This window comes from Vulpes lagopus, chromosome 5, assembly GCF_018345385.1.
Source record: "Vulpes lagopus strain Blue_001 chromosome 5, ASM1834538v1, whole genome shotgun sequence".
NCBI classification, from domain to species: Eukaryota; Metazoa; Chordata; class Mammalia; order Carnivora; family Canidae; genus Vulpes; species Vulpes lagopus.
Window position 1 is genome coordinate 79,053,453 of NC_054828.1, and position 25,833 is coordinate 79,079,285.

General features: G+C 34.9%; 1 protein-coding gene across 2 annotated transcripts in view; it reads right to left on the reverse strand.

The window, feature by feature from the left end:
* Positions 1-25,833, reverse strand: part of MAN1A2 (mannosidase alpha class 1A member 2) — a 182,496-nt gene that overhangs the window by 93,608 nt on the left and 63,055 nt on the right. For both annotated transcript variants that reach the window (XM_041754200.1, XM_041754201.1), the window contains 2 exons: positions 20,756-20,836; positions 3,719-3,813 (listed from right to left, as the gene is read on the reverse strand). In XM_041754200.1, the coding sequence (XP_041610134.1) occupies positions 3,719-3,813; positions 20,756-20,836 (176 nt within the window). The remainder of the gene's footprint in view (positions 1-3,718; positions 3,814-20,755; positions 20,837-25,833) is intronic.

A 25,833-nucleotide genomic window follows, 5' to 3' on the forward strand; every position in this document is an offset into this window, starting at 1 on the left:
GTAGGCAGATGCTTAACCAACTGAGCCACCCAGGCAACCCTAATACAATAGATTTAAATGCATTTAAATTATACAGAATAACTTCTATGACCACAATTAAATTAAGTTAGAAATCAAAACAATAAGATCTCTAAGGAACATCTAGATGGCTCAGTCAGTTAAGTATCTGCCCTCAGTTCAGGTCATAATCTTGAGGTCCTGGGATGGAGTCCCATGTTGGGCTCCCCTGCCCAGCAGGGAGTCTGCTTCTCTGTCTCCCTCTTTCTCTCTCCCACCCCACTGTGCTCTCATTCTCAAATAAATAAATAAAATCTTAAAAAAAAAAAGACATCTAAGAAATCTCCCTGATTCTAAAATTTGGCATATTAAACAACACAATTAGAAATAACTGATTTGTCACAGAAAATATCCTAAAGAAAATTCTAAAATTTTATTACTAAATGCAGCTAAAGACAAAAGTTAGTTCTTTGAAAAGATTAACAAAATTGATAAATGCCTATCCAAATTGATTAAAAAGAGAAAACAAATATCAGGAATGAAAGAGGGGTTAGCACTACAAAGCCTAGAAACATGTAAGGCATAAGAAAGTAGTGTGTACAACTGCACACCAAAAACTTTGATAACTTCCACAAAATGGAGGGATTCCTTAAGAATACTATTAACTAAAAAAAAAACAAAAAAAAAACAAAAAAAAAAAGAAAAAAAAAAAGAATACTATTAACTAAAACTAACACAAAATGAAAATAAAATCTGAACAGCCATAGTACACATTTATGTATATATGTAAAAAGTTGAATTTGTTATTAAAAACCTTCCCACAAAGAGAATTTCCAACCCAGATAGTTGCATAGGTAAATCTATTAAACATTTAAGAAGTAACACCAATTTAACACGAATGCTTTCAGAAAACAGAGGAAGGGAGACTATTTTCCACTTCCTTTTATGAAGCTAGATAACTCTAATACCAGATACAGCTAAATATAAAGAGGAGAATATATGACCAAGGACTATCCCAGGAATTCAAAGTTGGTTTAACATTTGAAAACCTAACAAGTAATTTACCACATTAACAGAACAAAGGTGAAAAATGTTATCTCCACAGATGAAGAAAAAGAGTATGTGGCAATATTCAACACCCATTCATGATAAAAACTCTAAGTAAAATAGGAAAAGATCAGAACTTCCTCAACCTGACAAAGGCAACTGATGAAAAATATACAGCTTGTTAGCTTGTTAACACCCCACTTGATGAAATATTTTTAAAACGCATATTACAAAAACCTTTAATGGAAATCTAGAAGACTTATAAAATATAGATGGAGACAATCGTTTTAACAAAAACTATAAACCCAAGAGTTATAAAAAATTGTTTGAATATATAAAAATTTAAAACTTATGAATAAAAATTATTATGAATAAAATAAAGCAAAAAAACAAATTTAAATGCCATATATATATGGCATATATATATATATATATATATATGGCAAGTTTAAATGCATTGATATGATAAATCAAGTTAATGCCATTAAATGGCATTAAATTTGAATATCCTCAAGACAGATATATATATATATCTGTCTTGAGGATATTCAAATTCACTGGTCAGAAAACACAAATGAAAAGAGCAATGAGTAACACTTCAGAGTTATCAATCAAAAATTAAATAGAACCTATACCTCCAGACACTGAGGTATCTCACACATTGTAGGCAGAATTATGATGAACTACAGTCTTTTTGGAAAATATCTGGGTAATAACTATCAAATGTAAAATGCATATACCCTTTGATCCAGCATTCCCACCCCTAAGAATCTGTCCCCCCCAAAATTAAAAAGACATAGTCTCTGGATCCAGCAATCATATTCTTGAGAATCATTTTCAGAGAAAAATTCCACTACACAAGAACATATATATAGGATACTATTATAACAATATTTATGGTAGCAAAATTATGGAAACAAATACCACTGATAAGGAATGTTAGAATAAATTATGGTATAACCTATGTATAGCATCATAACCAACATATTATAGTTATGTTTCACTATGTAGTTATCACAAAGCTTTATCATATGATCCAGAAGAGTATGTCCATGAAATACTGTTGAATGAGAAAAATAAAAGGCATAAAAGCAAGCATCCAAAAACCCCACACAAAATTTTAAAAGCTTCACCAAAACATGTTCTTCTGTATGCTGCATCATATTGTAGATGATAAATATGCCTGGTTGTTAACATGGGTTGACTCTCAGGCAGCAAGAGGGGAGAAAAGCCTATGTATGAGGGACATTAGGAGACTCCAACCAAAAGAAAAAGAACTTTGAAAAAATAGGTAATTGTATTTATGATCTATAAACTCAAATAAAATAGGTATCTGCATGAATATATATATATGAGGAAACTAAATGAAAATTAAATTTATAAAATGTTCAAGACATGAATGTTGAAAACATTTCTACTTTCATCTCAATATGAATTTGAAGTTTTGTGATTTAAGCTGGATTTTGTTTTCTTTCATTAAAAAAAAGTTCTGCAGTTTTTCTTCATTTCAGAATTAAATTTTAAATTAAATTCTTATTACATAAGAAAGTTATATGATTCTGGCAATTGTACTGAAGGAAACATCTGAAAATGTCATAAAACTAAGGAATGAGCACAGGCACATACACTTCATTTGGCCATTTCCTTTTGTGCAGGTCACTCAAGAACTTCAGCCAACTTATCCCCCTTGCAAGGAGGTAATTTATATTATATATAGTGCATGAAATTGGAGAAGAGTAAAGTTAAATTTAATGTTCAGTATTAAATATTAACTCCTCAATGGAAATCTAAACTCTATAAAACTCTTCATTAGAAAGACATGACTAAAATAGATTAGTTTTTCAAATAAAGTTGTCACAGAATCACAATTCCAGAAAAGTAAATGCTCCTTTTATTCTAAAGGGCCTAAGGGCAAGGAGAACAAGAGTCAAATTTTCATTTAATTCCCAACTCCAACATTAAGGAGAATAATAAACTTCACTTAGAGAAAAACCCAAATAGCAAAAGTTTCAGTCAGCCTAAGTTATTTAAATGCACATGAAATATATTGACATTATTCATTAAATTTTTAAAATTTTAATTTTATGTCTTTCGATGATTTATAAAGTTATCACAGAATTCTTTTCCATCTAAGTGAAACCTGTGTTTTCTATTAGAATGAAAGAGTGTAAAGAATGTTTAAGAGTTCACTTTGAATTTCAATAGTACAAATACTATAATAAGGACCCTCTAGTCAACATTACGAATTATGTCTTCCCTCATCATTCGGCAATAGGGAGCCCTGATTTTAAGGTATAATTATGTTCCATTTTACCTCAGATGATCAACAGGTGATATATAAAAAATTAGAGAGGGAAAGCACTTTAAATCCATTCCAGCACAAAATGGAAATGATAAAGCAAATAAAAAATAAAAAACAGGTGAGGAAAAGAAATCCAGACTTAGGGAAACAAGCAGGAGAGACTGGAATACAATAAGGCAAGTGAATTGCTACAGATAAAGAACTTCTATAGAAAAGCAAAGAATGTTTTAAAGAAATATATTTCTGAATATATGTAGAGAAAAACAATTTAAGTCATAGAAAGTATGGTGGGGGAAGATCATTAGAAATTTCTAGCATTAAGTTAATCTGATTCTTTCAGAACAGGAATAATCATATAAAAATAAAATTTACCTTTTCAGATTCACCATTGCCCAAGGAATCCCAGTAGGTGTGTTAAAGGCCGGAAGGAGTTTCTCAGCCAGTTGAACTGCTTTAATCTTGAAAATCTGACATTGAAACAATATAAAAAACATTTTTTATAAAAGAAAATTATAGCCACCCATTCATAAATTATAGCTATTACCATTTGCTGATCTCTCATAGGATGCATACTCCATGGAAGAAGTATAAAGAGGAATAATGGCATCTCTTTGTACCATGGAATGCACAACGATCAGAGAAAATGTTTGTAAACTAAAGAAAGCTATCAGGTGTAATGGCCTGAAATTATAATTAATTGAAAGGAAAGGATATAGTTTTGGTGTTAATATATATTATCTGTATTTTCAGGGGCAAAAGTCTTAAGAGAAAAACGTCAGGTTACAAAATGTCCATCCACAGGTACATAGGCTTAGTACAAATATTAAAACAAAAAGATGCAACCCAATTTGGGAAAATCCCTTGAAATATGAAAAGCATGTTTATGTATCAACATTTTCCATCAAGGTCCACATTATTAAAAAGAAAAGGTTTGAGTTCACATTTCAACTCTGAGAGTTATAAATGCTTCTCCCCTCAACCCTAATTACTGTTATTTTGGGTACCCAAACAATAAATTGCCTTAATATAAGTGGCTTCTGAACTTTTAAAACCATGTACTACTACTACTAAGATATACATGGTAAAATTTCTTCTTAGCATATCCAAATAGATAGGTTTGTGTATCCCACTTTGGAGAATGCTGACTGATTTAGAGGCTCCAAACTGAGATTAGGTCACAATGTCCTATTAGGAAAGTGGCAAGTTCTCCTGTATGCTTGAAGCCTAGCTTCTTCAAATTGATTTCAAACTAATCAGATAACTTAAGCTTCCACCTTTTCACTGTGTCTAATGTTTTTGATAAAATACTATTAGATTCTTCAAATAAGCAAGTAGTTGAAGGTATGGAACAGATCAAAGTCCTACATTAAGGTTCCACTAAACAAAGCACCCCAACGTTATTGGGAGTAGAAGATATTAGAAATATTTGCAAGCTGTCAAAGAAATATGTTAAGATGTCTTGCAAGGTTCCTTAAATGAGGCAAAACCTCCTAGAACTTTTAATTAGATATTCTCAAACATCAATTTACCTTTTCCTTGTATACCTACTTTGACACAAAAGTCTCAATGAAAAATGTGACAACTTTAAGGTTAAAATTTTAATAATTTTCTTATAATAATCTCATTAATTCAAAAGCGTATGTAAACTGTCCTCTCCATATTACCATTTACATGTTAGTAAAATCAAGTTAACATTACAGAGTGAACAGTAGTGCTGCTTGTGTTTACCATGAAGACAAAGGGACTAGGTTCTTATCTAATATTATCATGGATCTAATCATCACATATTTTTGTATTACATCTTTTCTACATATAAAAATTAATAGTCAAAATGATAAAATGACTTACAAACATGAACATCTTCTAAGTAGAAAGCATTCTTATTTCACTTCCAAAAGTAAATTTACAAAATATATTTTCTAATTTTTCACCTACTTTGTGCTATTACTAACAGATAACATATATAGTAACCAGTTATAGCCCACAGGTCCCTCAAACACGACACCCTAATATCACTGAAAAAAATTCCTTATATACTATGCTTAGCTTATTCACAAATACACAAACTCTTTAATAACAAATCACAGCCCTATATTACCTATTTTCAGAAACATATTTTGATAGCAGCAACGGCTAATTATAAAACACGTATTACTTCTTGGCATGCAACACAGGCAAACTAATACAAAATCCAGAAATTATCGAAGTAAAAAAATAAGTCTCTTTTCCAGTCCTATTCCTCAACCACACAGTTCCTTCTACAATGCAAACAGCTATCAGTTTCTTAAATATCTAGTAAACATTTTGTGCTGAATCAGTTCCACAATGTGCATGATTTCTAGCCTTATTAAATCAAATCCTCATTTTCAATACCTCTTAGAAACAGAAATTCTGTTACAGTTTACACACGCACACACATACAGAGTTTTGTCTCTGTCTCTCTCAAATATGGAATAGCAGGCACTCTATTGTGAACTTGCTTCTTTTATTTTACTGCACCTTGGAGATCTTTCCAAATCAGTCCCCCAAAGGATGTGGTAACATCCTTCTATTTAGTGGCTGCAGAAATTTCCCTTGAATGGATATACTGTCATTTATTTAGTCAGTCAGTCCCCTATGTGATAGATGTATGTTTCCAAACTATGTGACTATGTAAGATAAATTCCAAAACGGGAACTGAAGTACCAATGGGTATATTCATTTGTAATTTTGACAGTTAATGCCAATTTGTCTTCCACACATTTTACTAATTTAGATTCCTACCAGAATGCACGAGTAGCCATTTCCCTGTGTTCTTGTTAACACAAAAGTTCTCAAAAGTTTAAGTGCTGCCAATCTCATACAGTCCCCAATTTACAACAGTCCTACTTAACGATCAACACCTTGTAATTTTTCACCTTTACAGTAGTGTGAAAATGATATGCATTCAATAGAAACCAACTATAAATTTGTATCACTTCCTAGGCTAGGAATGTGTGGTGGATATTCCCTCATGACACTAGGCATAGGCAGTGAACCACAGGTCCCAGTCAGCTAAGGGATCATGAGGGTAAACAACCAATATATTTCTAACCATTCTGTACCATACAGTCATTCTGTCTTTCACTTTCAGTATAGGATTCAATAAATTACAGGAGATATTCAGGACTTCATTATAAAATAGGCTTTGTGTTATGATTTTGTACAACTGTAGGCTAATATAAGTGTTCTGAACACATTTAAGGTAGGTTAGGCTAAACTATGACACTTAGTAGACTAAAAGTATTAAGTGAATTTTCAATTTACAGTATTTTCAACTTTTGATGGATTTATCAGGATGTAACTATCATTAGTCAAGGAAGATGTGTCGTTGAAAAAGGAGACTCCGTTGTCATTTTTATTTTCATTTCTTTTATCTAAATGTGGTAGATACTCAACATTCATTCAAATCTCCTTTCAAGCACACCTTCAAACACTGCAGAGGATGGAAAACTACGTAACACTTCCCAGAGTCCACTCCACCTACAGTTCAACATATGGCATAGGCATTGACAAGCATATCTAAATATGCAGTATTTGGAAGAGGCAAGCGATCTGAGGCAGTGGCCTTGCAAGCACAGTGGTGAAGGTATCTGATTCTTCTATGGTGGCTCTAACAGAAGTTCTAGTGACTGGTCCTCATATTCACAGAGACCATGTGGTGCAATAAAGGCAATCGATCAGTACATGGTATGGCATGCCTCCACTTGGCTGGCTGCAAGGTTCCAAGCTATGTAACAAAAATGTTTTATGTCATGGCCCTCCCACAGTACCCTGTAATAAACCACTAGGTAAAACAGATTCTACCAAGTTTATTATAATTCTTGATAAACAAGATGAGAGTTACTTAATTATTCACGTTTAAGATTCAGTATTAAGATTTCTACAACATTTCACTTATTTCAAAAAAACTTTTGTACGTTCAATGTCCATCATGTAAAATCTCCCAGTTATTTTTTAACAGGAAAAAAAATGGTAGGCAATGGAAATATGCTAAAACTGGTTCTAAGTTTAGAAGAATTAGGACTGGAAGAATTATTCCTAGGTGTGGAAGAATTTGAAGAAATCCAGTTAAACAGATACAATGTGGCAAAATTACAAAGATTTTTAAAATACAAGCAATGAAACTTAAAGTAACATAACCCGTTAACATGGAAAACCACTGAAGATTCTTGAGGATGGAAGCGTTATAGAATCCATGGATGCTTTTAATTTTCTTTATTGGATTAAATTACCAATGTAATACTCATGCAGCCTGTTTTCAACTTAGCTGAGGGAGAACCTAGAAGTGAAGAGTTCGGAATGCTCAAATGACTCCCCATCTCATTCAGAGTACAAGTCCTTTAAGAGACTTTAAAACTTTATAAGCGATGAGCCTCTATGACTTCTTGCCTTTCTCCTTCCTTTCCCTTCCAGAAGCCTACTTCAGCTACTTGAGCTCTACTAACTGTTTTTGTTGTTCTCTAAGAATGCCAGTTATGCTTTTGCATCAGTGTCTTTTCATCTGCTATTCCTTTCAACTAAAAGCCCTTATAAAAAGGCTCTCTTTTTCAGTAGAAGCCATTCTCATGGCTCTTTCTGATCTCCTTCAGGTCTCTACACAAATGTAAACCTCGCACATATTCCTTAACCATCTTATTTGAAACTAAAACCTTTTTATTCTCTTCCATGCTCTGTTTATCGCCTTAGTGTTTACCAATGATAGTGCAAGTATGTATGTAAACACACATGGATTCTCACATATCCACCCTGTTCATCACCTGTTAACCTACAGTAGAATGTAAGCCATATATGGGCAAAACACTTTTATTCACTGTTCTAGTCTCAGTACTTAAAAGAGTGCCTAGCATACAAGAGGTGCTCAACAAGTATTGAATGAAATAATTTGGAAAGTAAAAACGTACAGAGATTTATAATAAATAAGTAAACTATTTTCTTTCTCTTCCATACCAGCCCCATATCCCTGAAATATCTGACATTAACATCCAAAGGTTTTAGGAACTTCTTAAGATATATTCAGCAGAAATATTGGGATGATGACAATGAGACATATATTAACCCATTTAATTCTCACAACAACCCAATGAGATAAATACTGTTGCTCCTATTTTATAGAGTAGGAAATTGAGGTTTAAAACAAGTAAGTTAATTTGCCCAAGGTCATACAACTAGTAAATGGTAAGCCTGAATTTAAACCCATGCAGTCTAGCTCCAGTCTATTCTTATTTGACAATTTGACTAATTAAAGAGATAGATACCTAGATTACTGACATATTGATATAGACACAAATGTAGACAAAGACATTCCTACACCTTGCATTATTTAATGCAAGTCAATAATTAAATTCCTCAAGGTATTTTACTAATTCATTGCACACCTCTTTGTCCTGCATCTTACATCCTCCCTTTTGAATGATAGTTTGGTTAATATAAAAATCTGAGCTGACAGTTATTTCATCTTCACAGTCTAAAGATATCACTGCAGTGTCTTCAGGCATCTACTGCTACCAAGACTCTGCTGTCAGCTGTCATCCTTCTATAAGTAATCAGCCCTTTCTCTTTAGTAGCTTTTAATATTTCCTCCTTACTCTTGATATCTTTTCAAATATTGATTCTCTATCATTTATTCCATTAAACTCGTCTAAGACTCCTACTAAACATTCTTTCAAACCTCTATTTCTCATCTCTCTCAACTCTTTTTCTTAATTCCTCTCTTTGACTCTCTGTATTACATGCTGGATGAATTATCATCATCATGAACAGAAACATCCTTAAGGGTACACAGGTATTCCTTAGAATCAAGTGAAGGTTACTACAAAATCGTAGGTTAACAAAGAGGTAGAAACATATTCACACACACACCTCTCACTCACAAAATGAGTCTGCAAACAATATTCTCAAACAATATTCAATTTACAAACTAACAAGTTAGCAAACCACATTTTCATGAATATCCAGAGTATTAAATATCTCTGACTACTGGGTCAGAGACCTGAGAACTACATTATTCATGGCAAAGTATCAGCCAAAGATTTCAGTTAATCTACACTGGCTGTATCTGCCCCACTCTCATTCCTACCTAAATCTTGGAGGGATGATCCAAAGAGTCTGTAATGGATTCCTGCCCACATGGTAGATTGTGTTGCAGGTAAAGAACACTGAGCTTGGAGAATTTCTTTTACATACAGTAAGTGAAAGCAAGCCAATTTGATGACCTTAATTCATCCCTGCAAGCATAACCCTAATGACCTGGATAAAGAGCAGACAAGCCTCATAACCTTGGTATTCTGGCAAAAGTGTGCAGGGACACTCAAGCGTTATGGTGTTTTATTCCCCTAAACATTCATGCCAGCAGCAGCATGGCCTTCCTGTAGCTTCAGCATGGCCTTCTTGTAGCAGCAGCTGAATCCACTTTCCCCTAATGCTTGCAGTAGCAGCTTCATGACCCTCGACCCTCACTGGAAAGACAGCAGCAGAAGCACCAATCTGCCATCACACTTTCATCACAGGTCTGTATTTTGGCTCTGCTTTGCCCTTCCTCTTATAGTTTCTAACATTTAGTCATTAAAACCTCCTCTTCATATTCCCTCAGCCCTAGTCACTTCCTGTAGAAGCCACCTCCATGATACTTTAGTATATTCTTTTTTTTTTTTTTTTTTTTTTTTTTTTTTAGTATATTCTTTTTAATCTAACACTTACCTAGGTGAGTTTATGCATAGTTAACAATCTGTGTATTAAATTCTCTCTGTTCAAATACTGGCATGGTTTGTCTCTTAACCAGATCCTGATAAATAATCCATATTTTGTTGTTGTTATTATTATATATTTTATAATTTTATATTATTATTATTATTATTATTATTATTATATATTTTCTTAGTTTAAAAGTCAGGAAAGTGAAAATTTCAAAGACCATACACAGTTCCTATATTCTGAACCAAATACTATCACTATTTTGATATGTTTCCATCCTTTTTTCTGTAAGGAGATATAATTGTTAAGTAGATTTTTATTCTATCTTTTCCTGCTACTAACATAATAATACAAGTACCTTTCCAATTTTTACAAAACCATCTGATTTACTGTATCTATTTCCTCTCTTCTCACTCCTCATCCTATTCCAACATGGCTTCTGCCCCCATCATTTCATTGAAATGGTTCTTGCTAATGATTAGCCACACATCTGAGCATAGATCATTACTAACTGGTTCTTTCTCCCCTTGTGTTCAGTAACCCCACACTCTTCCTACCTCCTCCACTGACTCATTCTCCTCATACCTGACCTTCCGTGCTGTGTTCCTGAGGGCTTGATTCCAGGTCCCCCTCTCTTCCTAGCCTAAACTATTTCCCTGAGCAATTTCATATGTGCTTGCTTTCAGTTATCAGCCACACAGTGACTGATTCCCAAATCTGTATTTCTCATCAAGATTTCTCTAATAAGCACCAGCTCTGTTACATCTGTTTATTACCTATTTCCACATAAATACAGAAAAATCCCCTCAAACTCAAAATTCTTAAAATGGAGGGGCTGGGCACCTGGGTGGCTCAGTTGGTTAGGCGTCTGCCTTTGGCTCAGCTCATGATCTCAGGGTCCTGAGATCAAGCCCCATATATCAGGCTCTCTGCTGAGAGCTTTTCCCTCTTCTCTGCTTCTGCTTCTCCCTCTCCCTCTCCCTCTGCTTTACTGACAAATGAATAAATAAAATCTTAAAAAAAAAAAAACACTTAGAATGAACTGATGATCTTCCACTCCCAGTTTAATGCTCTTATAGTGCTCAATTTCTAGTAACTGTCATCAGTACCAAAACTCTGAAACTGGAAACAGGACCAACTCCTCCTTCTCCCTCATTCCCTCTTCCAAAATATCACCCAATCCTTTGGAATTTACCTCCCAAATCCCTTGAAATACCAATTCATCTCTCATCTCTACAACCCATCTGTCTGCATCCAAGCTGCCATTATTTTTTGCTCCAAGTACTGCAATGGCTAACTAGATGAATAGAATACATACACATAAGCAGGCACACACATATTCCATGTGACTGCTATTGGTCTACAAGTTGCTTTTGTCATTGAATATATTAAGCATATTTTTCCTAGATAAAATATATCAAACTTATGTTCACAGGTGTATGGTAGTCTATAGTAAAAGATGTATTGATTCATTTAAACATTCCCCTTTAGATGAATATTCAGGTCTTTTTCATTTAGCCATTTAAAATCATTTAGCCAAAATACTGGCTATTAAAAACACTACTGCAATAAAATATCCCTTTTTTCAATAGCCAAAACACTGGCTATTAAAAACACTACTGCAATAAAATATCCTTCTAAATATCTCTTATGTATCCACACTGTTACTTTTAGAAGTGAGTTACTGGGTCAAAGAGAATTTTATATTTTAAATGTTTACCTGACACCACCAAATTATTTTGTAAAAAGTTTTATCATTTGTATCCCTTCCAACAGCTTATCACATATTTTTTAAAATTTAAACTATACATTTAATTACATCCTATTTAAAGTGAGTGTATTTTATTGTATGTAAATAAATTAACCTTAGAGTTGCTTAAAATAAACAAAATAATCTTTGAGCCTTGAAGTTCTTTATCAGGCAAAGAATGTGCAAGGGTTAGTCTATTTGAGGCAGAAAATTATGATAGAGGTATATAAACATATAGGAAATAAAACAATGTGGTCTAAATACACTTTCACTTATGCAGAATTTTGAGCTTCTCCTCTGTGGACCCCTCTTATCCTGGATTTTACTCCTAAATTTCTAGCTTCTGGTGGTAGCTCCAAACTGTCTTCTGCTTTGAGAAACCAATAATCACAATCATCAACTATGACTGCTGTTGGCTATGCTAGAACTTTAAACATGTAAGATGTGTACAGAGGTGTAGATGAACTCACACATTTAATAGGAAAATGTGGGAGAGTGTATTTAAAAATGTTATCTGAGTCAGTAAAGCTTGTGGAAAGTTCTGCCCAATTACCAGCACATCTACTGAGAGTGAAGAGGTCGAATTTTCATGGAAATAGCAGCAATTTATGGAGCAATATCAGGTTTCTCAAAAATAAAATGAGAATTAGAGCAGTAGGAACAATAATAACTAATATTTAAACCAGGAAATATCTAGGTCAGAAAGACTACTCTATTTGTCTTAGCAAGTATCTCTCAAGTAATTCAGAAACAATCTTACACTACAGGCAACAGAGCATGTTTGTGCTCTAGTAAAGAAAGACTTCGCTGTTATTTTTTTCTTATCTATAAAACATGTTATTAAACTCCACATAACCGTTTCTCTATTTCATGACAGATTTCAGATGTGGTTATCCACATAATTTATGTTAATACCCTGCTAAGGAAGGGATATCACTTTGATAACCATTAAAAAAAAATGAGAAGAGGGATGCCTGGGTGGCTCAGTGGTTTAGTGTCTGCCTTTAGCCCAGGGCATGATCCTGGGGTCCCAGGATCAACTCCCACATCAGGCTCCCTGCATGGAGCCTGCTCCCCCTCTGCTTATGTCTCTGCCTCTCTCTCTCTCTCTCTGTGTGTGTCTCTCATGAATAAATAAATAAAATCTTTTAAAAAAAAAAATGAGAAGAGACAATCCTGTAACAGAAATGCCATATATGAGAGGCTAACATCAACTAAACATAATAAATCATCAATATTTTTAACTTGTGAATATTTAATATAAATAGCCTTGTTGTGAAAAAATAAAATGATAAAGTTTCACATTTATTATATTAATAAATCAACAGAGGAGAGGAACACTTTTTTTCATTTGGTTTCCTCTACCAGAAAACAGAATGCATGTAAAATGTCCTTTATTCTATTTACATACTACCTTAATATAAGAAAGGCACTTTGCCAGAGTTAATTTCCGGGCTTATGTGAGATGTAGGAATTTACTATATGTCCAATATTACAATAATATCATATTCAAATTAGTTTTCGACATTTTATTTATTTTTAGCAGATCTGAGATTTATTGTTGGTTACCTAGAAATGGATCACAGTTTTCAATATAAAATGACCAAGAAAAAAAGTAAAAAAGTCAGCAAAATTCCACCATATGAGAAAGTCAGAAAAGTGAAATATGTTCTCATTATACTTCTTACCTGGGTAGACTATATGGTAAGAGGTTAATTTATGATGTCTACCTTTAAATAAGTAAAAGGATTCCCCATCCATTAGAAATACAGAATATTTACCACATCAGGAAAACGCAAAGGAAGAAGAAAGGTAAAATAGTGTCTGTTGATCAGGCACTATGTTAGGCACTTTCACATAACTTAATCCTTACAACTCTCAAGTGAATTCTCTTACATTTTCAAAGATGAAGAAACTTGTTATAGAGGTAAATAGCTTGCCAAATATCATTATGAGGCAGAGCAGGAACCCAAGCTCCAAACTTCAAAGCATATGTGCTTACTTCCACTTCAAAATGTTTATTCTTGAAGTCTGATGGATACAAACAGCAAAAATGGAATACTGGTAACATTATATACTTTTTCCAGCATTTTAATATTTTCGTAAGGCTGTAACAACCAAAATTTCAACATTTTGTTTCAACCTTCACATAGTGAGTCTAACATGAAACAGCCAAGTTTGACACTTCTCTTTCATAAGCCGTTCATAATTAATTTTAAATCATATGTCTTTTGGTATGAAAACTAATCAAGCTTGTCATCTACATCTCCAAAATTTAGTACTTCCTCTATCTATAGAGAGTATTTTCATACATACTTTCATGTATGAAAAAAAAAAGGCTTTCCTTACTCAAGGACATCTTATAATATCTAATCTGGAAATAACTCTGAAACTGAAGGCATCAAAATAGTTCATTTCCTTCCTCCTTTCATTATTTAGTATTTCAGCTCAGAAGCTCCTGAAGTCAGGGGTCTGTGCCCAGACAGTATACCTAGGGTGGGCAGCGCTGTCCAGGAGAGGGCCTAAGACCAACTGGGGGAAAGTGAAGCCAGCCAAGTAAAGGGGAGTAAAATCACAGAGGGGCCAGGGGTCCATGGGAACAGAATGTACTTACTGAACAAGGCAGCTAGCAGATTCATACAGTAGGACTAAGCAAGCAGGTAAGTATGAGGCATAACAGTAGATAGATTTCACACTAAGAAAAGGAGAAATATGAAGGCAGAAAGCCAGAATATACCTTATGCTGTTGGGCTGAAATTAGAGCTATTAGTGTGAATTCCTGGCTCCCTATATTTAAAGATCAAAACAGAAAAGAGTATAGACATAAAGGTTAGAAGCATGAAGTGACAACAGCCTATGCCTGTAGGCGGAGCGGAGGCAAGGCTGGGGTGGAGAGAGACCCTCTCTGAGGAGCAGGCATACACAAAATGCCTGAAGTGGAGGGAAGAGCCAGAACATCAAGAAAAACTTGCCTGCCAGGCGCACTCTAATTACAAGGTAATGTTAGAGGAATTTGAAACTAGTTACCACACACACAACGTGGGTAATCCCTGCAGTAAAAAACCAAAACATAGTTCAACTCTAGTTAAAATGACTGAACCCCTGACACTAATCTGTCTTTACTGTCCTATACATGATATTTGGCATTCAGTCCAAAATTATGAAATACCTAAATATGGAAAAAATCCACTTTCTACAGAAAAAACAAGTGACAAACCAAGCTTGGTGAGGTTAAAATAACCTGAGAATTTAAAATGACTTTGATTACATGTTAAAAGACCTAATTAGTGGATAAGGTGGAAAACATGAAGACAATGAGGAACTGTAGCAGAGAAACAAATTATAAAAGAAAAATAAATTACTAGAAATATTTTTTTTTTTAGAAATTAAAGTAATAGAGATGCAGAAAGCCTTTAACAGGCTTAAAAGCAGATTCAATGGAGCTGACCAAAAAAGAAAATCAGTGAATTTGAAGATAGGTCTATAAAAATTACCCAAACTGAAACACAAGGAGTAAGAAAGCAGTGGGTAGATTAAAAAAGAATAGTGAATTCAAGAGCTAGGAGATACTTTCAAACAGTCTAATGTATGTACAGTTAGAATTCCAGGAGCAGAAGAGACAGAAAAAAATATTTTAAAAGATAATAGGAACTTTTCAAATATAAAGCTACCAAACCGTACACGTAAGCAGCTCAGAGAACCTCAAGCAAGATAAAGAAATGCTACTTGCCCCGCCCAAAAGAAAAAAAGTAAAACTACTCAGATTTTTCATATGAAATAAAGTATGAACACATTATCTTAAAGGCAGCCAAAGGAGGGGCAAAGGCACATTACACACAGAGGAAGAAAGAATTAAAGGAGACTTCTCACAAACTCTCACTTCTCACTTCTCACAAACTATATGCAAACTCTCAGCAAATGCAGTAACCTCTTTAAAGTGTTAAAAGGAAATATACGTACAAAGAAATTATCTTTCCAAACTGAAAAAGAAACACTTTCAGACCAACAGAAACTGAGAGAATCCACAACCAGGAGACATGCACTATACAAAAAGTTAAAGGAAGCTTTTCATACAAAAGGAATATATATCAGACAAATCTGAACTAACAGAAAAATGAAGACCAACAAAAATAATTGAAAGATTAAAAGGCATATTTTTTCTTATTCTGTATAGTTCTAAAAAAAACAACTGACCACCTAAAGCATAAATATAGCAAAAAGCTCCACAACCATGTGGCTTCAGAAGAGTATCTACCAAACAATTAAAGAAGAAATAGTACCAATTGTACAAAAACTCCAGTAAAAGGGGAAAGAAAAAAGAAGAAGAAAAGAGAGGAATGCCTGGGTGGTTCAGTGGATTAAGTGTCTGCCTTCAGCTCAGGTCACAATCCCGGAGTATCAGAATCGAGCCCCCTGTCAGGCTCCCCGGTCAGCAGGGAGTCTGCTTCTCCCTCTGGCCCGCCCCCCTCAAGTGCTCCCTCTCACTCTCTCTCAATAAATAAATAAAATATTTTTTATAAAGAAGTAGAAAAGAGGAAACACTTCCAGCTCATATTTTAAGGTCAGCATTACTCTTAGGTAAAACATACACACAAAGATACTAAAACTACATATAGGTCAATATCCTACCCAAATATAAAAATGTAAAAATTTCTCAATAATGCACTACCAAATCAATTTTGGCAGTACATAAAAAGGATTATACATCATGACCAAATAGGCTTCTCCCTGAAATTGCAAGGTTGGTATGACATTCAAAAATCACCTAATTGATCTGCAAATCAACAAATAAAGAAAAAACATCAAATATAATTTATTAAATACCACAAAAACATCTGACAACATTCAAAATATCCATCCACAATGAATAAAAAATCTTAGCAAACTAGGAATGGAAAGGAACTTCTTCAAGACTATAAAGGGCATCTACAAAAAACGTATGGCTAACAGGGCGCCCAGGTGGCTCAGTCAGTTAAATGTCAGACTCTTGATTTCGGCTCAGGTCATAATCTTGGAGTGGTAAGATCAAGCCCTGCATCAGGCTTGTGCAGGGTGTGGAGCCTGCTTAAGATTCTCTCCTTCTAGGGACACCTGGGTGGCTCAGCTGTTGAGTGTCTGCCTTTGATTCAGGGTATGATCCTGGGATCCTGGGATCGAGTCCCACATTGGGTTCCCTGCAGGGGAGCCTGCTTCTCCCTCTGCCTATGTCTCTGCCTCTCTGTGTGTATTTCTCATGAATAAATAAATATTCAAATGAAAATATTCCAAAGAATCTATTAAAATCTATATAAAAGCAACTAGAATTAGTGAATTTAGAAAAATCTCAGAGTACAACGGTCAATATAAAAATCAACTTGTATACTGATGGGGAATTCCCAGCTGGCTTATGCTACTTACATCTCTCTCTCTCTCTCACTGTTCCTCCTAATAGATGTTGAGGGCTTCTCCCTCATTCATTTCCCAGGTTAATGGTTATAACTGGAGCCAACTGTAGTCAGTCTACCTGAGGATGGAGATTTTAAGAAAAATTCCCAAGCAGCTGCTGAAACTCTGTTTGGAGGAAATTCCCTGTCTTCTCTGGCCTGACATGGATGGCCTCATTCCACCTATTGGTGGAAGAACATGGCGTTTGCTCAGCTGTCCAAGTGGATGAGCTTTAAAACTGGGAACCCTTTTTTCTCAGCCTCTGGCTGCACTTTGCCTCTTCTGTCTCCCCTCCCTCTGCTCCTGTTTCTGCACCACTGTGGGTGCTGCCTGCATACACACCACTCATTTCAGATTTCCCCACTATTGTCGGCACAGAGATAAAAATTAACAGGGATCCCTGGGTGGCGCAGCGGTTTGGCGCCTGCCTTTGGCCCAGGGCGCGATCCTGGAGACCCGGGATCGAATCCCACATCGGGCTCCCGGTGCATGGAGCCTGCTTCTCCCTCCGCCTGTGTCTCTGCCTCTCTCTCTCTCTCTCTGTGACTATCATAAATAAATAAAAATAAATAAAAAAAAAATTAACAAATGGGGAACACACAAACTTTTAAAAGTGGACCCAGGTGAAGCATATTCAGTATTTAAGCTAATTTAACTTTGTTGGTTTAATTATGATAGATGTATCTTTGAAGATTATCAGCATTAAATACAAAACTTTTATTCCGTCAAGGTTTGCTAAAGGTCGGGATCCCTGGGTGGCGCAGCGGTTTGGCGCCTGCCTTTGGCCCAGGGCGCGATCCTGGAGGCCCGGGATCGAATCCCACGTCAGGCTCCCGGTGCATGGAGCCTGCTTCTCCCTCTGCCTGTGTCTCTGCCTCTCTCTCTCTCTCTGACTATCATGAATAAATAAATAAAATCTTTAAAAAAAAAAAAAAAAAGGTTTGCTAAAGGTCAATTAGCTCAGGTTATCTCTCTGTTGCAATCTGTTAGCAAAAAATAACAACTTGATGGTTTATCTTGTCTGTCTCAAAGTTTTTATAGATATTGTTAAGATAGCTTTCAAAGGTTTTGGTAATCTAAACTTTAAGTTTTGCTTGGATGGTAATTAAAATTAAATTCATTGGCATCTAGGTCTTTTCCAAATGGAATAAAATGCTACAGCATTAATTACCGGAAGTAGGTCTGTGCTTTTGACTTCCTATTGCAAAGAAATTAAGGATATTTAAATTTGTTGATAAATGTGCTTTGTGCTAAATAAATTCATAAATTTGTCTTATAAAGAGTTTTGGTATAAGAGTTCACAATTAATTACTACCTAGTTTTCACTGGATACTAAGGGTTCTGCTAAATGTAATTAAAACTGATGGAGAATAAGGGAAACAACTCTGTATATAGAAATGTTGAAGATACGAAGAAAGATATTAAAAAATGGAAACTTCCCATGCAGTCATTCCCCAACAGTATACTGCACAGTGTGACTCCTGTTCTTAATGCTACTGAACTGTAATGGTAAATGAAAAATTTTGTTATGTACACGTTATAATATTTTTTAAAATGACAGCACCAGGAAGTTATTCAGGGATAAAGAAGATGGCCTAAGCCAGCTGAAAATTTAAGTCTTTATTAAAACTTTCTTTTAAATCAATTGTATCTATATATACTAGCAATAAGCAACTAGAAATTGAAATAAAAAATACAGTCCCACTTATAATAGGACCAAAAAGTATAAAATACGTATAAATCTATCAAAATATATAAAAGATCTATATGCTAAAAACTAAAAATATCAAGGAAGAAAATTAAAGGGCAAATAAATTGGACAGATACAGTTCACGGTTTGAAGATTCCATATTTGTTAACATACCAATTTTCTCTAAACTCATCTATAGGGCAGCCCCGGTGGCTCAGCGGTTTAGCGCCTCCTTTGGCCCAGGGTGTGATCCTGGAGACCCGGGATCGAGTCCCACATCAGGCTCCCTGCGAGGAGCCTGCTTCTCCCTCTGCCTGTGTCTTTGCCTCTCTCTCTCTCATGAATAAATAAATAAAATCTTTAAAAAAAAATAAACTCATCTATAGATTCAAGGTAATCCCAATCAAAATCCCAGTAGAATATTCTGTAGAGATCAGCAAACTGATTCTAAAATTTACACAGAAAACCGGAATAGCCAAGAGAATTTTGAAAAGGAACAAAGTTGGAAGACTCACACAACCTGATTTCAACACTTTCCATAAAGCCATAATAATGAACACAGTGTAGTTCACACAGTGTGACAAAAAGACACAAACAGCAAGAGCACAGAGATGAGACGCTGACTCACGCATGTGGTTAACTGATTTCAACAAAAGTGCCAAGTCAATTAAATAGAGAAAAAAAGAGTCTTTTCAATAAATATTGTTATAATTTTTTAATATCCAAAAGGAAAGAAAGCTCAACCTGTACCTCACAGCATAATAGAATTTAACTCAAAATGAATTATAGACTTAAAAGTAAAACCATAATACTTTTAGAAGAAAACATAAGAGAAAATCCTTCTGACCTTGGATTAGGCAAACATTTTTTTACTTTTTTTATTTTAAAGATTTTATTTATTTATTCATGAGAGACACACAGAGAGAGGCAGAGACATAGGCAGAGGGAGAAGCAGGCTGCCCACAGGGAGCCTGATGCAGGACTCAATCCCAAGACCCCGGGATCATGACCTGAGCTGAAGGCAGACGCTCAACCACTGGGCCACCCAGTGCCCCTAGGCAAACAGTTAAGTATAATACCAACAACACATATAACAAAAGATGAATTTTCTTAAATTTACAAAGAGCTCTTACAATCATTTAGACCATTTAATATAGAATTTCCTGATGAAACAAAATAGAAATGACTTAAAACCTCTTTCTTTAGTATCTTCCTCCCACTCTCCAACTCCATCCTTTAAACCCACCTGAGTAGTAAAAAGGAATTTCCCACACCCACTTCTCCATCACAGCAGGTCTCAAATCTATGTATGTATGTAATCTATGTATATTACATACACCAAGACTTCCAGAAAGAAGAATTCAGAGTTATTGCTGTGTTGCTTTTTAAATCTATAGCAAAAAATTTCATTTAATTTCCAAAAAGGGAGCTTTTATAATTAATTTTTATAACTAATTAATATTCATTCTTCCTGATTCATTCCTTAATTCTGATCTTATTAACCACCGCCTCCCATCCCCCTGCCCCCATTTCAACCATGTAATTAATTACAGCGGCAAAATCCTGGAGAAGGACAGTTCCTGCAAAGGAGAAGTGGTGTATACAGAGATAGGATCTGCGATGAATTCACATTTTACTAAAATTCTCAAAAAAAGGGAAAATCATTATTCCCAAGGTTCTACCTGAAGAATCTAGTTCTCTCAGCAAAACTTTACATGAATTCAACATTACATAATTAAGAAAAAATAATATGCTGTAAGGGGAAAACTTTCATTTTATTAAAGTCTGTTCAGAGCGCCTTCCCCACAAAAAAATGACTACCTGAGTGGCTCACCTCTTCTCCTGAAAGGTAATAAGCTGCAAGCAGGCCTCCAATAAATCGAATGTTGACTTCAAACACAGACACCTCTGAATTCTGTGAAAACATGTTGAAAATATTTACATATACATAAAACTTTATAGTTTTCCATATATTTTCAGTACTTTATACGTTTCTCACAAACACCCTGAGAGAATGTTTTTTCCACTTCCCATACCTTCATTTCTCATGCAACTGCAATCTCATTTCCCATTGTTACTGAAACTCCTCTATTACTGTCACCACAGCTTCCTATTAGCCAAAATCATTTTTATGTATCTTATCTATTATTCTGAAATTATCACAATATTTAATGCTCTTGATTATTCTCTCATGAAAGCCTTCACTTCTTGAATTCTGGAATAGCAGTTTCCCTACTGGGTCCATTTCCTTCTGTTCTAGTTACTACAGCACACTGTCCATTTATATATATATATATTTCTCATGAGTTTTAAATATTTTTCCTCATATACATAAAAACTTAATGTTAAAAGAGGCACCAAAAAATGATAGGATGATGGATTATTCAATTAATAATGTTGAGAAAACTGGATCCTAGGCTAGAAATTAATTTAGATACTCATTTCAGATTATCTGTCTCTCAAAATGAAATATAAATAGTTTAGAAATAAATGTAGAAAAAATTACAACAAAGTAGGAGAAAATGTGACAACATATAAATTTCCTTGACAAAGTAACTATATTGGTAATACATGATGATAGGAAGACTTGAATTTCCCCAAAATGAAAATTTCCTTAAGAAAAACAATTACAAACAAAATTAAAAGCCAAACAAAAACAGAAGAGAATTTGGCACAAAAATAGCATTAATAACCTTACCAGATAAAGTATATATGTTCATATTTAGATACAGATTTAGATATTGCTGAGAAAAATTCTAATACATGGAAAGAAAAGTAGAAGTGGCAGAGAACATGACCAAAGAATCCACAAGATATACACTACAGACTGATATAATGTTCATAACTAAAATGTTTTTAATAAAAATGAAAAGGAAATACAGTATCATCCTGAAGTCTTTCTAACATTAATAGGCAGAACACATAATTTGCTAACACAAGTACATATCTCTGATATAAAATCTTCCACAATATAATGGAATTTTTTAATAACATATCTATCATCCCACCCCACCCACGAAAGGAAAATGCTTTATACTACACTTCATATATTCCCACTACATAGTATATTGCAGGGCACATAGCAGACATTCACTAAATACAGAGAGACAGTGAAAGAGAGGAGGGCAGGCCTCTATTACTCACTGAAACAATAACCTCCTAACCAGTTCCCCTAATTTCAGCCTTATGCCTCTCCTTACACTCTATTTATTCAGCACCCTGTAGGTAGAGTGAACCTCTTACACCTTTAAGTTACGTTCAGTAATTTTGTGTGCAAACCCTTACTATGACTTTTGGTTACACTCAGAACAAAATAACTGATAAGACCCAACATATTCAGACTCCCCACTATCTGTCTGACATCATCTCCTACCAATAGAAGTCCTCCTGACTCACTGCATTATTACCAAATGGGTCTACTTACTGTTCTAAAATTACCAAACTCACTCCTGTATGTCAATCTTTACACTTTACCTACAGTTCTGTGAACAGGTTTTTCCAAACTCACAATATAGAATGAAGTAAGCCCCCATCACTAATCTCTTTCTGCATCATTTCTTCAATTAATACTTATCATCACATCTGATTGCTTATAATTCTTTATTTGTAAAATTGAGAACTTCCCTCACAAGAGAGACAGAAGAGAAGAGCTCTAAAGGCAGAAGGGAAAGAATGGGACAACAAGCAATATTCAAAGGAGTAACAACTGCAAATCTTCCAAAATTGATAAAAACAAATTCTTAGACTGATGGAATAATATGAGTCCTTTAAAGAATAATCCACACATGTGTATTTGGTAATTGAATTCTAGAAGGTAGGAAAAAAAGATTAAAACAAGGGGAAAACAAGACATATTACCTATGAAAAATTAGACTGATAGCATACTTTCCAATAGTATAACAGAAACAGGAAGACAATGAAACTGTACCTTTCCCAGGTTGAGAAAATAATCAACTTCTCTAATCCTATACTCAACTATAACATCCATTATGATAGAGCCTTATATCCATGTAGCTTCCATTGGGTGTCTTCTTAGAAATGTTACTATATAACAGAGTACTTAGCTAGCCACCCCATGTAAAATGGCAACCCCACACTACTTACTTCAATCCTATTTGCTCTCCTAGTTCTTCACAGCACTTATCACCACCTGATATACTATATGTGACTTGAATATTTATTTACTGTTTTTCCTCCCAAAACTAAAGTACAAACTCAAAGAGCAAGAAGACTCTGTTTTGCTGATTACCGTATCCACAGGAGCCAGAACAATGCCTGTCACAGAGGAGGCATTCAATAAATTCATTCATTTATTCCTCCATTCAGTCAGTCATCCATTCATTCCTCAATTTGAAAGTTTCAAATACAAGTTGGAACCAGCTGAATAATAATTATACATAAGAGGGAGATGAGTAAATTAAAGAATTCTAAGACACTTATATTCTTCAGGATGAGGAAAAACTGATTAAACTTCAATTACGTGTACATATAAAATTTCAAGAACTGCCCCAAAATGAATGGAAATGACAAGTATAAATGTCAATGAAGTGGGGGGGGGGGGGAGAGACATGAGGTAATTTAATTGAGAATAAGGGAAGCAGAAAATAAAAACAATGAAAAATACAATAATATAGGTTGAAAAACAAAGATGGAAGAGCCAACTGCAAATATATGTTATCACAATAAATGCAAATATTCCAAACTTGATAGTTAAAAGACTCCAAGGCTGGATAAAAATAACAAAATCCAAATACACACTATATGCAAAATATACAGCTGTAACATATGACACAGAAAGGTTAAGGGTAAAGGGATGGTAAATGACTGTGCTGATTATTAAGCTTTTTTCCCCTCTCAGGTTCAAATCTATCCTTCTATAGTGTACTTTGGTATACTGGAATTGGAACTCTGCAAATCTATGTCTCATTAGCCAGCTGGCTCCCATATGGGCCCTGCCAACAGGAGGTTTTACAAAGATAATACAAGGCTGCAGGAAGGAGAAAGGACTTCTTCCTTCCAATTTACTTCTGGTTTCTGACAGTGTCAAACCAGCCATCATTCTTTGCCCTGGCAGTGGCACTTGGTTCCACATTACAGTTCCCCTGCCACACACCATTCTCCAAATCAGCCTCACCATGGCCCTTTGAAATACCAAGGACCAGCTAGGGATCCTCTCCTCAGAGGTCTGAGTCCCAACTCTAAAAAAGCCCTTTTAAAAGCTCCTAATGTACCAGAAACAGTCCCTAAGTACTAAATTTCAATAATCCCAACTTCTTCCCACTGTTCTCACAGTCCCAAGGAGGTAGATGTTTATTGTTGTTACTACCTCTTGTGATACTACAATGTTCTCTTTTTGCCTTTTCAATTCCTTGTTAATTGGTTAACAATTCTAAACATTAAATCCTCTAATTAAAATAAATGGTATAATTCTGGTTCCTGATTGAGCAAACTGATACAATGATATACTAGCGGATTATAAAGCCTAATAAGCTGACATGTTAATGGACAGGAGTATTTGAGACTGTACAGATGTCAATTCTCTCCAAATTAATCCGTAAATTGAATGCAATTCTCATCAAAATGTCAACAGTACTCCAGAGCTTACAAGAACAAAGAGCTGAGAACTGCTAAGATAATTTCCTAATAGAACAAGATCAGATATCAAGCTTCCTATAAAAATACTGCAGTTAAGACACTTTAAGCCAACAGAAAAGAACTGACTCATATAACTTATGTGGCATGTATAAATAGCAAGGACATAAATGGTTCTAGGATCAACTGATAGTTGCCTCTCTCACCCTTACACACAAGATCAATTTCATATGAATTAAAGACCTAAATGCAAATGCCAAACTTTAAAACATTCAGAACAAAATACAGGAATATTCAATACTCTTCAAGAAGAGTAGGGATTTCTTAAATACGATGCAAAAAAAAAAAAAATCCTCTAAGGACCACGTAGCCAAACAGGAGGAAAAAAAGGGGGGACTATATCTCTCACACTTCCTTTTCACTAAGTTGGGCTATATGAGTCAGATCTACCCAATGGTATACAAGCAAAATTGGAATAACCAATTCCTATAAACTGTTTTTACAGAAGACTCACATATCTTTCCTCTTTTCTCCAATTAGGAGCTTCATAAGGAACCACCTTGAACCATGAGATTGAAGCTATACACTGAAGTTGACAGAGCAACAAAATAAAGGGCTTCTGAACCTGAATCTCTTGCAGGAGGCCATAGCCAGACTCGCCCTGGAACCATGTTTCATAAACAGTATGACAATGATGTCACTGTTTGGAGCCCTCGGGGCAGGTTCATCAAATTGAGTATGTAATGGAAGCTGTCAAACAAGGTTCAGCCACATTGGTCTAAAATACAAAATCCATGCAGTGTTGGTTGCATTGAAGATGGCACAATCAGAGCTTGCAGTTCATCAGAAGAAAATTCTCCATGTTGACAACCATAGTGGTATCTCAATTGTGGCACTTATTGCTGATGCTAGACTGTTATGTAATTTTGTGCACCAGGAGTGTTTGGATTCCAGATTTGTATTTGACAGATCTCTTCCTATGTCTTGTCTTGTATCACTAATTAGAAGCAAGAACTAAATACTAACACAAATAAATGGCCGGAGACTACATGGTGTTGTACTCTTATTGCTGGTTAAGATGATACGGGCCCTCACATTTTCTAAACTTGTCCATCTGCCAACTATTTTGATGTAAAACCATGCCCACTGGAGCCTGTTCTCAATCAGCTTGTACTTATACTTGGAGAGACATACATCTAGGTTTATGGAGTGCAATTTGAATGAACTAGTTAAACACTTCCTGCAAAACAAGACCTAACTATAAAGAATGTTTCCACTGGAATTGTTGGTAAAGACTTAGAGTTCACAACTGATGATGAT